At 49.2% G+C, this 15,311-nt stretch overlaps 1 protein-coding gene across 1 annotated transcript; it reads right to left on the reverse strand.

Annotated features, from left to right (window-relative positions):
* Nucleotides 1-2,897: 2,897 nt before the first annotated feature.
* PSMB1 (proteasome 20S subunit beta 1) lies at nucleotides 2,898-14,363 on the reverse strand. Its single transcript, XM_016125078.2, has 6 exons — nucleotides 14,175-14,363; nucleotides 11,865-11,972; nucleotides 10,186-10,267; nucleotides 7,785-7,914; nucleotides 4,085-4,191; nucleotides 2,898-3,298 (listed from the first exon to the last, which is right to left on the reverse strand). The coding sequence occupies exons 1-6, from the start codon at nucleotides 14,285-14,287 to the stop codon at nucleotides 3,113-3,115; spliced, it is 726 nt and encodes a 241-aa protein (XP_015980564.1). The 5' UTR covers nucleotides 14,288-14,363; the 3' UTR covers nucleotides 2,898-3,112.
* Between the last annotated feature and the right edge of the window lie 948 nt (nucleotides 14,364-15,311).

Raw genomic sequence — 15,311 nt, forward strand, 5'->3', positions numbered from 1 at the left:
CACTGCAGACTTACTGTGCGTCGGGCCTGGGGCCCATGCTTACTCACGTGGGCGCGTTCACTCATAGAGAGGGCGCGCTCATGTCGCCTCCTGTCACAGGTGAGGATACTGCAGTGTCGCATGAGGGCGCAGGGCTGGTAAGTGACAGGTCGGCCCCCGGAGCCTCCGAGGACCTTCCCATGGCACGAAACTCTGCGCGTGTCCTTGGGCAATGAGCACAGCTCGGTGCCGCCAGCAGTGCAAGAAGAGGAGGCAGGCGTCTGGGACCGCGGGGCCCAGGCGGAGCTCAGCACATCCACGCGGCTCACTGCACAGCCGGCTACGGCGTGAGGGGTGACCAGCACGGCCATCCCGCAAACACGGGAAAGTCTCCGGGGTTCCTGGGTCGTTTGTGTTAACGCCTAATTCTCCCTAGATTTCCCCAGACACCGCCCAGGCCCCACTGCAGCCCGACACCCCGTCCACATGCAGGAGCTCCTCCCACCAGCCTTGTCTTGCTTACTTCCACCTCCTGGCTGTCCCTTGTAACGGCTGTGTGGCTGTGACCCAGCCAGGCCATTTGCCACACTGGCACGGGCCCTTCTGCAGAAGTTATGTGGGAACACAGTCATGGAGGAGAGTGGCGTACACAGTTCTTCCTCTCCCAGACGGTTCTCTGTGATGGACTCTCCTCTGAAAGCAACAGACTTAGTTTCTCCCCAGAAACTATTACAACTTGGACAAGTAAGTCCCCCACAATGTACCGGCTGAAGGTGACAGTGACAATAAAGTGACATCCTGATGTGGTTGGACCTTCCCATGGCGCATTCACAAGTTGATGTGACTTGTCACATTCCAACCAGTCCCAGGTCAGAGGAAGGGGGCACCTTGAAACTTAAAGATAGCTTAAGTTCTAGGAAAATGAGAAAGAACAATATGCCTCGAGAATAATAAAATTCATGCTCCCAGTGGTGGCACAGACACGAGAGACAGGTTAGCAAAGGCCTTCCACAGAGTGAGGAGGACTGGCTCGTGGCCGCTCTGAGGGGACGCTCAGGTCGGCCAGGCTCCCAGAGGGCACCGCTCTGCCCCACACACCATTCCCTGGGCACCGGCGTCCGGGAGAAGCTGCGCCCGTGCAGCCCGGTCCGACTCGGGCAGCTTTTCCTGGGGCCTCTCTTTGGAAGGCTCTCAGGCACCTGGGCCCCGTGGGCAGGAGCGGCAACCCTGTGACTAGCTCAACTCAAAGTTTCTAACAGGGAACCGGGACCACCTGAGCCACCAGAAGACGTACGAGTCACACCAACCCTGCTGTCCTTTGTGCCCAGGCAGAGCCTTCGGTAAGGGCTGGGACACAGAGGCATTCGTAAGACACTTCAGCTGGTGTGATGCATGAAGGGGGTCCCAGCATGATGCAAACTTTCAAAGCGAACCTTAAAGCCTAGCTACCTGTAAAAGCAGGCCATACCTCTCAGGCATCAAAGTGCTGAAAGGCTGCCTTTCTCAGGTGAGGGATGATCTAGAAAAGCCACCCAAATAACTGGAGTCATACTTAGCACTAGAAGGTCTACAGGCCAGGACATTCTAGATGAGGTGGTGACAACCAGTCTCCTTCAAACATAAGCTTTCAAATGAGCCACATTCAAGGTCAAGAAGAAAACTAGGTTAAAACAATGTGTACCTGAAGTGGAGAGAATTTAGAGACATTCCCTAGAAGCTTTAAGAGGTAAGACCTTTATAGAAAATTCTACACACAAATTTATATAATGAAAAATAGAACTCCCTTATCTACAAAACATCCTTTGAAACAAATAAAATAATTATAACTGGCTTATATAATTATAATGGCTAACTGTAAGCCAAGCTGATTAGACCACACAGGGCCGTCAGTTGGCTGAATGTTGTTTCCGGGTGTCTGTGAGGTTTCTAGGTGAGACTCACGTTGGCTGGCCTCCCCAACAAGAGTGGGGCCTCACCTGGCCCACGGGGGCTGGCTGGGACCCAAGTGGAGGGGAATCTGAGCTGGGCCAGCGGCCCTCCCACCTGTCATCCTAGTGTTCGGGCCCTCACCCTTGAACTGGACCGCACCGGCGCCTCCGCAGCCTCAGGCCTGCAGATCACGGCGCGACTCAGCCTCAGCATGTGAGCCAATCCCTCGTGATAAAACGTCCGTACATACTCGACTGGCTCTGATTCTCTGGAGAAACCGATAATTAATAAAGATGAGAAACGTGTGTTTTGAATGGGACAGTACAGTTTTCACATGTGGCACTGAGAGATACGAGTACGATCTCACCGCTGTGCCCCCGGTGCCTGTTGACAGTACGTATCTACGAGGAGTTTAGTGACTGTGAGTAAAGTCTTCACAGGGGTCACAAAGTGAAGCCTCACTGTCATTAGGCCACAAAGCAAATCGTACCTCGGGCTGTGCTGCAGAGATACAGTCACTGTCAAGAAAACTGTTCCGACATTGCATACAATGGACTGAAGTGTATTTAACAGTTCTGAAACAAGAACTGCTTTAGCTCTATCAAAATTCAGGTCTCGATTTTAACATTCCTAAAGTGTTTGGAAAAATCATCCTGATTTCTGGCTAAAGCCCACTTAAAGGGCTATTTGCTTTCATATTTTTCTTCAATTCTGGTTGACGATGTCTCCGAAACAGCCAGTCCATGCTGCTTTCAGGATCCCAAGAATGAGAAACCTTAAGATATTCTACTTATATCCATTAATGTCTTAATAAAACCAAGATGATTTAAAGGTAAAACCAGGCGGTGTGAAGGTGCCTGCCCTTCTGCCAAGCTGGGTGGGCTGAATATACCCCAAGGCACCTCCTTTAGAGGGCCGGCTGACCGTCATAAGGTGATGGCACTGATCAAAAAGTCGGCCTGTCCAGCTAAGTTTTTTGCTCACACATCTAAGGAGAAACTGACATGACCTGTTTATTGTTTTTCCATCCTTAAAATACAAAAATAGTTCTGGAAGACAGAAAAGTGTGGGAAGAATGAAAAAAATGAAGAGAAAAAGAAAATCCACTTCCCAGCTCTGTCCTGCTGAGTGGACACAAGTTCTAACAAAACGAGTGTTTCAGGGTTTATTTTTAATAAGACACAGCTGTGCGGCAGCACGCAGGTCAGTCCTTCCTCAGCGGGATGGTCTCTTCCCTGATGCCCTCCTTGGTCACAATGCAGATCTTGAGTGCGTCCCCGGTGTACACGTCCCGCTCGGCGGCAGAGACGAAGACGTCCTTCACAAGCCGCATGGCTCTGTCCAGGGACAGCGGGACGTGCTCTACGTTCTGCATGTTCTTGAAGCCGACCTGGTGGGACAGGAGACGGGGGTGAGGCGCCCGGAAGGCACGCGGAGGTCCAGGTCCCCTGTGCCCTCACGGGTCTGGAAATTCACAACGAATATATCACTCGAAGTTAAAATACCCCTCGGCAACCATTCGCGAGACAGCGCAGGACCTGGAGAGGTGAGGAGGACGTGCTAGACTAGGAAGGAAGGGCCGGGAGAGGCCCGGGCAGCCATGGCCGACCCCAGGGCAGGAAGTGCGCTGGCCTGGGGGTGCAAGGTGGTGACATTCCAGACACAGCGCTTACTGCATGTTGGGTGGAGTGAGGAGTGGGGGGGGGGCGGGGCAGATGGGGGGCGGGGCAGATGGGGGGCGGGGCAGATGAGGTGCACGAGCAGCTGTGTGTAACATGCTTCATTCAAGAAGCGAGAGGAGCAATCAGGGGAGCAAACTGGGAGGCAGAAGAGATGTCAGGACAGAAAGTCTGTCACCCAGGCCAGTGGCCACACAGGCCTGAATTCAGCCAGCAGAAATGGAAAAGACGACAAGCGAAAACACACGTGGAAGTTAGAACAGAAGATTAGGCGGCAGAGGAACGGGTGGAAGGTGTTTTCATGATCCTCAGGGGAGCTGCCCTGAGGACTGACCGCTGCCAGCAGTGGGGACGGCGCTGTCGGGGGTGCAGGAGGGAGCCAAAGTCACAGCAGGAGACTGGCCGCGATCTGCCAGGAGCCCCCGCCCCTGCTCTCCTGAGCCGGCGAGGAGGGCTCGGGCAGGGGCGGGCGTCGCCGCGGCCCGCAGCGTCCTCACCTGGTTGTCGAGCAGGGGCTGCAGCATGGCGCTGGCAGAGCCCCCGGCCTTGAAGGAGTCTCTCTGGTAGGAGCCCACCGGGTCGAAGCTGTACACGGCTCCCTTCCCTTAAAGAGGAAACAGTCTCCATGAGGGTGCGTCCCGACCACCACCCGGAACCCGGCAAACGTGACCCCGGTCGAAGTGCGACACAAAGCGGACCGCCGGCGCAGCTGAGGTTCCCGCCGAACTCCAGGGAGCAGCCGCCCAGCGGGCAGCGCGCCCTCTGCCCCCCGCGGAGGCCCGCCCGCCCGCGCTCGTCTCCAGCGCAGCGCCTGCCTCCAGACTTCGCCCTCTCCATGCTGACGCCCCCAATCGCCGCCCCGTGGCCTCCAACTGGAACGTGGTCTCACGGGCACACTAGTTCACGGTCAGCGATCCCGCCCTAAATTCTGCATGAACTCCAAGTGAAACGCACCTGGCAAATGAACGCGCGCTCTGCGGGTGTCGACCCGAGTCCCATAGGTGCGGCACGCGAGCCGTCACGGGGGAAACGTGCCGCGCACCTTTAAACTCGCAGTAAGCGCACTCTAGAGCATCAGCACCACAGAAAACCGATTTAATAAAGGAGAAATTCCAGAAAACCAAACACGATGCACAAGGTTAGTTTTGCCTAAAACACAGCCGCCGGCTTTGTACCACCTGGGTAAGCAGCGTGGCTTTTTTTAATAAGCAAATGAGCGTCCGACCCCCACGAGAGTTAGGGAACTGGGGGCGCACGGTCGGGGCTCCTGGTCTCTGCTGAGGCACCACCCTCGGCCCCAGCAGGAACCTCGCTAGCGACACCGCATGGACATGGCCCGCGGCCGCACTTCCTCGCAGCCGGAAGGCAAGCCCTGCCGCCAGCAAGGGGGAGGACTTGCTGCTGTGCGACACTCGCTTCCCTGGTGTGGAACCACGACCGGTTTCTCTGAGGTCTGCCTGCATCAACACACAGGTCAGTCTCCAAAGAAGAAAAGGTCAATAAACACGAAAAGATGCCCAACTCCGACAAATAAAACACACACATAAAAAGGATACAATACTTCTGGGGTGAAGACCTCTGAAATGCTAAGTGCTGATGCAGGTAGAGGTGCACCCCAGGGCCTCACGGTCCGGCTGCTGGGGTGAGGGGCGCCGGTGCAGCCTTCCCAAGGGCAGGCCAGCAACGGCATCGAAACACAAGGTATGAAGTCTCTGACCCAGCAACGCAAACCCTAGGAGTTTTTTCCAGGGAGATCAGCATTATTCAAGAAATAGACAAAATTGTATGTATAAGTGTATTTACCCTAGTTTATAGTAAGGGACCTGAAAACAACCTAAGTGCCTTTGAAGGACTGGCGTGCAGCTGCACCCCGGACGTGTCGGGGACAGAAGCACGAAGCACCTTCATTCACTAGCACAGAACTATTTCTGTGACAATACAGCCAACGTCGCGTCACTCTGCGTCCTCTCCATGCCACGCACAAGCTGGCACGAACTCCGACACGTCGCAAAGGAGCAAGTTTGCGAGCAGTCAGTCTAACGGCAACTTTCTCAAGGAACAGAGTTTGAGGTGATGACCACTTCCATCTTTTTATCTTCCAGAACTATTTGAAACTTCTGCAAGCATCCCTGTTTTCACTACAGGAAAACTGAAGCCATAATTAATTTGGGGGAATTTTTTTTAAGACAACATGACAGTATTGGAGAGTTAAAGGCACAGAGGTCAGAGCAGAAGCAGCTGCTGACCACCCAGTGTCCTGACGGTCTCCCTTGGGCGAGCTGCTCTCCGGGTGCCCACCTCCGCCCAGGGAAACAGGGAACAGAAGTCTCTTCCAGACATCAGCAGAGGCCTTGGACTTGGGGTGGACAGGGTAAAGGGCGGGAATGAACATGGAAGCATGAAGTGGAAAGCTGCCGTGCCATGCCAACGCGGACCTTTCTCAATCAGACCTGGGAGTCTCAATCTCGACGGGAATGGACGGCCGACAAACCCACCGGAATCCGAAGGGGCCCTCCCAGGTGGCAGACAGGCCCAAGCCAGCCAGAGTGGAAACAGCGGTCTGAGGAAGTGCAGAGTGCGAGAAGACGCCAAGGGCAGGACGAAAGCCCCAGCGAGGGCAGGACACCCAAACGCCGGCGAAGGCTGGCGGGAGAAGGTGGAGGGAGAGGACGCGACGGATGAGGAAGGGCCCGAAGACAAGGGACTTCAGAACGCCCGCAAACAGGGTCCTGAACGCAAGGTCTCGACAGAGCTGCCCTGACTCCCTTCTCCAGAAGTCGGCAGGCAGACGCACGTCCGCGGCGCGAGGGAGCGGGCCAGGAACTCGGAGGGCGCTGCCGAGGGGGCCGAAGGGGGCACGGGCGGGAAGGCGCAGGACTGCGGACACCCACGAGCCCCTCTCAGAAGCAGAAATCAACTCGAAGAGCAATGGAAGCAAACCAGAAAAGCTTAGAAAAAGACGGTCAGAAATGCCCAAGACCGCCACCGACACGGAGAACACCGTCCCGGGAGACCGAAGAGCGGAGCTGGAAGGGGAGCAGATCCAAACGCAGAGCCCAGCCCCGCCGTCCCGCGACGCGCGCTCCCCACATCGCCGCTGTGACTCGCACACGCAGGGGGCCCGGGCCGGCCTGCCGCTACTCAATGCCACTCAACGCCGGTAGCTATTATTACTGTCGCGAACACTGACTTGACTTCTCTGACACTCGGGTCAGCGTGACGTAAGTCCAGAAGCACCAGAAGAGCCGTGCTGGGGTAGGAAAGGTCACCTGTGGCCAGAATCTAATTTCCCAGTCATTCCTAGTAAGCATCTCTGTGCCTTACACCTTCTTAGTTTTAAAGTAAGGTCAAAAGCCTCGAAAGAAATGGTGTCACCCTAATCTGTCTACCTCTACACCGTGGGAGGTGAAAGATCGGAACGCTCCCAGAGGCCACATTTGGGGGTAGCAACTGAGAGAAGGACAGCAAAGAAAAAGCCCGCGGGACAGAAAGGAACTGAGCGGAGCCGGCCTCTTCCCACTCGGAAGTGTCCCTCTCAGCAGACGGGTGTATTTCAGTGATGCCGCCCTCACCCAGACACTTCTGTAACTTCTTTGCACAAAGGACTCTGAGTGCCGGCACAGAGCTGTCCTGGGAGACTGGTTTTAGGAAGCACCCAGAAGTCAACATGAATCAGACGTGGTGCACAGCATCGGTGCCCCGGCTGAGTCACACGAAAACGGGACGGCAAAGTCCAGCAATGACACAGATTTCCTTCGTGGTCTAACTCTGACAGGAAATCAAGACGTGTTTCCAAAATGCTCAGAAAACACTCGTGGAAATGCATGCATTTCTTCTAAGACATCACTTTTTAAAAACTTTTTGACATCATATATGTTTAAAAACTGTCCTTACTTAGGTAAAGCTTCTCCAGGCCAGATTTTTGTAATATTAAAATGCTAATTACCTACTACTGAACTCACGACCCTGAGAACACCGTGACGCCTGTCGGCCCGGCATTCACTGGCAGGCCTTTAACACGCCACGCGCCGAGTGTCTTTGGATAATCGCCGATTTCCTTTTTAGCTTCAGTCTCTTCATTGCTTTAATTATCAGAAAATGCAACTGTTGGACTTCATGGCTCTTTTCGACTCTAAGTGGAGACACGCGCATCTAAGAAGTGCAGCCACTTCTGCTGCCCAGAAAGGAGGGGCCTACCTTCCTCGTCGAGCCCCCCGATGATGTTGTACACGTAGTACGGGAAGAAGCGCCGAGAGTAGAGGATGGTGGACAGCATCGCGGCGATGGCGCCGGTGGTCATGGCCTTGTTATTGGAGTGCTTGTACATCTGCAGTCGTAACAGAAATGACAGGCGTGGAGAGGCTGAACACACTACGGACCACGACGACGAGGAGCAAAGTGGAAACAGACGCGGGGGACCTGACTCCCATGATCGGAAACCACGGTGTCACTGAGACACAGTAACACCTGACTGCACCCCATCATTCTGAAGGCCGCAGGTGCGTCTACGGGAAAGAACGCTAAGTCTGTGCGCACGTGCTGCAGCTTTCCCACGTCACCCTCGCCTGAGGCACTGCAGACTGCAGAACAAACGCGCCCGGACAGGGCGTACGAGGGGACCTGGTGGAGAAGTTTCAGCCCGGCTCTCCGCTCTGCACCTAGACCAGCGTCAGCAAACTAGCCTATGGGCCAAACCCAGCCACCATCTGTTTCTGTAAATGAAGTCTTGTTGGAATAGTCTCTTTCATTCATCGCATATTGTCTGTATCTTGCTTTTGCCTTTCAAAAGCAGAGTCAAGTAGTCACAGACTAAATGGCCCATAAAAGCTAAAAATGTTTACTATTTGGGTCATTACAGGTTAGGTTTGCCGGCCCCAACCAGCCCCCAGTGGTAAGTCCCTCCCTCTGCGGAGCAGGTGTCTGATAGAACAGAGACACGGGATTGAAATCTTACTCTGGGGGACCCCAGGGCAGGGCAGTGGCCTTGCTCCCTAGAGCATCTGCACTGGAAAACATAGCAGCAACCCAGGGATTCACAGTGATTTCCAATCCTTGATTTATGCCACCCTTGGGAACCCTAACTTATTCAACAAAAATTGCGAACAGAATGAATTTAAGTTCATCAATTTGTCAGCCACATGGCAAACATCTCTAAAGAGAAACCTAAATACTGTAAAATCATAATGCCATTAAAATTACCGAAGAGGAGAAATGAGCTACGAGTATGGATAAATTGGTGTCCAGAATTTTTTTCAAGGTGAAAGTTCTAAAAAAAAATTCATTTCATTTGAAAACCAAGTACCATTTTATTCACCTCACCATTTATTTATCAAAGAGAAATTTCCAGAAGAGTTGTGCTTTCAGCTGAAATCACTGTTCTGTGTTTCATTTTAACAAAACAGTTCTGCATATCATGTTTATTTTTGTCCTCTAAGTTCCATTTATAAAATATGCATTAGAAGTCATACATATGTCAACGAATATAAGTTCCTGTACCTTTCGAGGTAAGTAAAGGTTTTAAAAAAGTATTAACTACTGATAAATACTGCATGAAGTTATTTCTACACATGCCGAAAGCACGTGTCAGCTGAATAAATGCATGCCGCACTCCAGCGACTGAGACATCGCCCGTCATCACAGAGTGACAATCTCAGGTAGGCCAGCCAGAGCCGCTCACCCCATGTGCCAGCTGGCCTTACTGCTTAAAAGTGATGACAGATAGCCTACAAAATTAAGTTAGAAAATGAGGGATATACAGTATTTTTGATACTGTAAATGCCATCGACAGATATGAAAATTGTACTAGGCTATAGGTTTTTGAGAAACAAATCTACGTTTCTGAATACTGACAAAGGACGACTGCAAACGAGGCGAGTGTGCACTTACCAGTTACTGTCGACAGATAAAATCCATTTTAGCCCAGTCCGAATCACTCCTACCCTACCCTCCTTGACACCACTGGACGCGGATGTTGCCTAACAAAACCCAGATTCTGCTTCTACCCAGACTGTGTCCTTTTGTTCTTCACGCCTCCCCGTCCAGAACAGTGTCGGACCCTTACGAAGTGTAAAACGGGTTCGTCTGTCTTATTCTCTCACTTCTTCCGAAAAGCACCCCTTTCCTCTCTCCTACCCCCATCGTCTTCTTCCTCAGCTGGCTCCCGACTGAGGCCGTTTGGCCGACACGCCTTAGCGTGTGCCGGGCTGACTCCCGGCGTCCGCTCCTGCTGCCGTGTGCGCGTCCCGCCCAGCGCGAGTGCAGTGCGCGGTGGAAAGCATGCCCCCGGTGGCCTTCCGAACCACGCTCCGGTCCTAAGAGCTGGCCTCCTCCACAGGAAGCGATTTGCTTTCTCAGAGAAGGGTTTCTTCAGAAGGACCCCTCCCCGGCCACCTCGAAAAGCACAGAGAACGCTTTCCAGTGCAGAGGTGGCACGTGGGGTGTGCCGCAGCGTCACACGAGGGCACCCTGACGGTGCTGTGCTAACAGCGCCATTCCATTTCTAGGCTAGGTTAGTTCCACAGCTATTCTGAGCAGGAGTCGCGCCGTATGCTTAAAAGAATCTAATGTTCGATAGTGTAAACATGTCAAAGGCACCTACCTTTAGTCTTGCTTCAATAATCTTCGTCAGGGTAAGACAATCTCCATGAAAACCACTGCACCCAATGACTGTTTTGTCTGTCCTATAAAAAGTTAGTTACATAATAAGGCAAAGCGTGTCTTGGGCAACTTTGAAAAATGAAACTATAAAAATATGGACTAAAGAAAATATGCATGAATTTTTTATAACCTTGGGTCGAGGGTAGCTGATACAACCCAATGTCCACCCAGAAAAGTTTCATAAATTTGACTACATAAAAATTAAATTTCTATAGATAAAAATAAGAAAACTAAGGGGAAAAAAAAGAAAACATATTTGTAGTACATATGACCAAAAGCCTAATTTTAATTTTCTTTGTCTGCAAAGGGCTCCTGGGAATATGAAAAACAGTAATAGCACACTGGATTGCAGGTGTAATAGGGGCAGGGGGCCTGGAGTTAATGACACCGGACTGCATTTCAAAAGTTGCTAGGAGAGCAGATCTTAAACATTCTCCTCCCAAGAAAAAAAAAATCTTTAACTATGTAATGGTGATAAGTATTAACCAGATTTATTGTGGTGATTATTTTGTAATATATACAAATACGGAATCATGTTGTATACCTGAAACCAAGGTTAGGCCAATTATACCTCAATAAAAAAAAAAGAAAAACACCTCACGATGGAAAGATAGGTAAAATATATGAACATCAAATAAAAAGAGACACAAGTCACCACAAACATATGAAAAGAGCCTCTATGTCACTCAGAAATCTAAATCTAAACGAGATGATTTCAGCCAATTATGCGGGCTAACTAACGATGCCTAATGCTGGTGAGCTTGTAGAAGGTGGGTACTCTCAGACACTGGGAGAAAGCATGGTTTGATCTAACTTTTTAGAAGGGCCATTTGGTAGCATTTAGCAAAAATGTAAATGCACATCACTTTCACTCAATAATTCAATGGCTAAAATCCTTCCTGTAAATGCAGTCACATAAGTTTGCGAAGCTATGCTGCAGGCATAAGGATACTTGTTTAAGTATACATGTTATTTTAATGGCGCTCCAAAACAAAATAAACAAAAACCCTAAATGTCCACCAGATTAAATTTTGGTGCCTCTGTACAAGATAAACTGTCTCAAAAATTCATTCCTAAATCTTTGTATTAATCTATGAAGAAAGCTCAGCCAATCTTGTCAAAAAGTAAATGTAGAGTCTCAAGCAGGTGGGAAAGAGGCAGGCTTGGCTCCAAAGGGCATGGAATTAGGGGAATAAAAGCAGCTTCAACTGTTTGTGCGATCTAGAGCTGAAGATGGGTGATAGGGACACAGGAAGCTGTTAATGCTGTATTTACCTCTATACTTAAAGCATGTCATAAAAAAAAAAAAAAAATAGAATGGGTGTTCACTTCAGCAGCATACATGCTAAAGTAAAACATTACGAGGATGAGCCGGACCCTACACGAGATGGTATCAACAGAGGTATGTTTTAAGATTTTATTTATAACAATAACTACTTTCAAATGGTAAAAGTTACATCTTAGGCAGCATAGGTGCACTGTTTCCTAACGAAAATACAAGCTAAGCTTCAAACAGGCAAACTGAAAACTCATGAAACACTGTTCATAGTTAAATCTCATGCAGTGTTAATAAATTATCACAAGGCACTGGGAAATGTGTCCTTAGAGACATTTACTTACAATTTATAACATTTGGGGCTGTCCCGGGTGTGAATTGAAAACCCTTCACTCAATCGAGTATCAGAAGCAACGATTGAAAAATCTTCTCCAGCAATTGCCAATACAGTACTGAGGAAAAAAAGAAAGACAAAAAATGAGTGAATTCTTCTTGGTGGTAACAAAGTCTCTCCCAGCAGAAGAGTGCTCCACAGCATACACAAGCAACCCCAGAGGTATGTGGGTTCGGTCCCAGGCCACCGCTATAAAGCAAGTATTGCAATACATAAAGCAAGTCGCACACTATTCTTGGTTTCCCAGTGCATATTAAAGTTACGTTTACACTATCCTGTGGTAAGTATGCAAGACCATTATGTCCAAAACATTTATATAACTTAATGTAAAAATATTTGATTGCTAATAAATGTTAACCAGCATCTGAATCTTTTGGAAAAATGGCAGCCACAGACCTGCTTTGATGCAGGGCTGCCACGAACCTTCAATCTGTGAAGCACAATGATGTGTAATAAAATGAGGTCTGCCCATATTGGCATAACACCCACTGGATGTGAGCAAGAGCAATGTATCAGACAGAAATGGAAGGGTCAGGAGAAAAGATTCCTTGGCTAAAAGTTATCTGAAAAAACATAAGGGCCCCCCCAAAACACAAGCCTACACTACAGCAAAGGCTCCGTAGCAGGCAATCACACAAGAGCTACTGAATTATCATCATTATCAAAAGATTAAATTCCTACTTTGTACGAGGTACCAATATTCCATAAGAGCCAAAGGCCATGCCCTGCCCATGGATATCAAGTGTGAACAGTGGTACCATAACACACAAGGTATTCAAGCTCATAAGAGGGGCTTAGTGGTTTTCATCTCTATATCCAAGCACTTAGATGATATCCAGCACTCAGCAGACACCCAAATACCTGTTTTAAAACGAATGAATGAAAAACAGCCTTTTTGCTTTGTGGCTGCATGACTCTTGACGGAAGTTAGCTGTGGCAGCCTGGAGCATGAATTCCAAAGGCAGCCTGTCCGCGTCTGATTTTGACTCTCCCACTCAGCGGGTATGAGACTGCGAGTGAGCTGCTTAATTTCTCTTCTCAAGGCCTCAATGTCCTCAAACATAGATTGAAGATCATAAGAGTAGCTGCCTCATTAGGCTGTTACAAGATTAAATAAGTGAATTAATTCTAAAGTCCTTACACTAGGGCCTGAAACATACTGGTCCTCCAGTAAGAGTTAGCTATGATCGCTGTGGCATACATGTGAGGCAGTTTGCTGCGATCACTGAGAACCTAGGCTCTGGAGTTACCTAAGACCTGATCTTGCCACAAAAGAGCCCCAGGTTTATTTGTAAAAATAGGGTTAATATCACCTAACATTCAGTTATCATGAGGATTAAAAAAGATAACTGCTGGCATTTTACAAAATGCTTGATTATCCTTCAAACTGTAAATAAAAAAAGATAAGGAAATCTCTGTTTAAGAAGTCGAGAATACCCAAGGGCCCTATCGCCCTTTAGTGGCAGAGACAAGGCTGAAATCACACTTTCCACCCTTTTTCCAACCCAATCCAAAAACCTGCATTAAAATGTCAATTCCATAAAGCTTGATTAAATAACCTGGTTATCTCAACCATCTGTTTGTTTGAATTGGGTGTGTATGCTTTAATGTACAAAGTCTGGTTGGTAAACTACAACCATAGCCTCAATTTACAGCTCTTTGTTAAGAGTAAAGAGTCCCAAATAAAGCATATTCCTATAATCCCACTTCTTTTAGTGCATTCTCAAAGTATTACTGAAGATAAAGTTGGTGATTAAAAAAAAAGAACATTTCAAAAGGCCCTCTTCTGAGTATGTTTTCCCTGAACTTAAGCTAAAGTACTAATCTATGAAACCAAGCGTGGCCTACTAATTCTACTCTATTTAAAACCACAGGAAACAATTAAGTTGTTCGATCAGATCTTTTAGCTACAAACACAAGAACATGCACCTAAGAACAGGACCGTTCAATCCAACTTGCTAACTTCAGATGCTAAACTTGCCCCCCGGCCTGTTGGCCTGAGAAACACGTCGACCGTAGGCAAAGACTAGGTCGGATCGCGAAGCTCTTCCCGAGCGGAGGCCGGTTTCAGTTTCTATCTGTTTCACTGCAGCAGAGACCAAGCGGGCTATGCACACCCGACCTTCCACCGCAAGATCCCGGAGACCCGCCGGAGGGGAAAGGCTAACGCGAGCCACCCACGGAGAGGGGGGCTGCGGGGCGACCCCGAGAGCTCGAGCAGGGACGCGTGGAGCGGGGCGCGGTGCTCTCTGGGCCTCACCCTCCGTTGAAGGCGTAGGGCGAAAAGCGCAGCTGCACAGGACCCGCGGCGCCGTGAGGCTCCATCGCCGGGTCTCTGCCCGGGCCGGCGTACGCGGCCAAGGAGGACAACATCGCGCAGCACCCGCTCCTGCTGTCTCACGACGAGATGGCGGCCCCGACCGGAAGTCGCGACACTTCCGGCTGCTCTCCGGCGCTCCCTTCTGGCCGCTCCGGCTGGCACAAATTCCCGGCTCCTGGAGGTCCGCGCCGCTGCCTGGCCTCGAGTAGCCGGGCCCTACCTCTTCCGAGAATCTTACAGAGATGTTAAGGCTTTCTTTCCTAAGAAAACATTCGAATTCACTCCTGATGGATAAAAATTTTAAAGCTTGACCATACAAAAAATCTGGCAAAGCTATGGCGCAACGGAAAGTCAAATCTTCTATTGGACTGTGAGTTGGTAAACCATATTTGGAAGAGGAGCTGGCATCACCTAGCAAAGTTCAAGCTGTACACACCTTAGGTCCCAGCAATTCAACTCCATGGTATACACTCTAGCCAGAAGACATGTGTACGAATGTTCATATAGCATCGTTCCTACTAGCCGCAAACTGGATTGAGCCAAATAAGACCATGAAGGGCAGAATGGATAAACTAATTGAAGGATACATCATAGCAAAGAAAATTAACCGATATTGGCTATAAGGATGAGTCTTATAACGTTGAGGAAAAGAGTATTACCTTAGGAGTACACAGTAAATAGCAAGGAATTGCTTGGCTGAGGACTGGGGTTCTGGTGCTGGCAATACTCGGATTCTTTACTTGATTTATAACTATCTGTTAATTTGTACAAGTTCAGTTCTGGATATTAATTTTCAATTCACAAAATTTTAAAATTCTTAAAATGTTATATTTGAGAAGCATGCAAGCAATTGGATAATATATTATGGATGACCTGATATATACATACGATTCTGGAACCAGGTAAGATTTTTGAAAGTACTTGTTTAAAACCTTTCCCATGTTTTGCTGCAAACAAACAAAAAGGATAAAACAAAGGATTTTCTTTGATGCTTACTAACAGAGAAGTATTGTACTTATTCAAGTACTGTCCTGGATACAAGAAATGTATATAACATTTCCTGTCTTTAAGGGGCTC

Source organism: Rousettus aegyptiacus, unplaced genomic scaffold (genome assembly GCF_014176215.1).
Source record: "Rousettus aegyptiacus isolate mRouAeg1 unplaced genomic scaffold, mRouAeg1.p scaffold_m13_p_1, whole genome shotgun sequence".
NCBI lineage: Eukaryota > Metazoa > Chordata > Mammalia > Chiroptera > Pteropodidae > Rousettus > Rousettus aegyptiacus.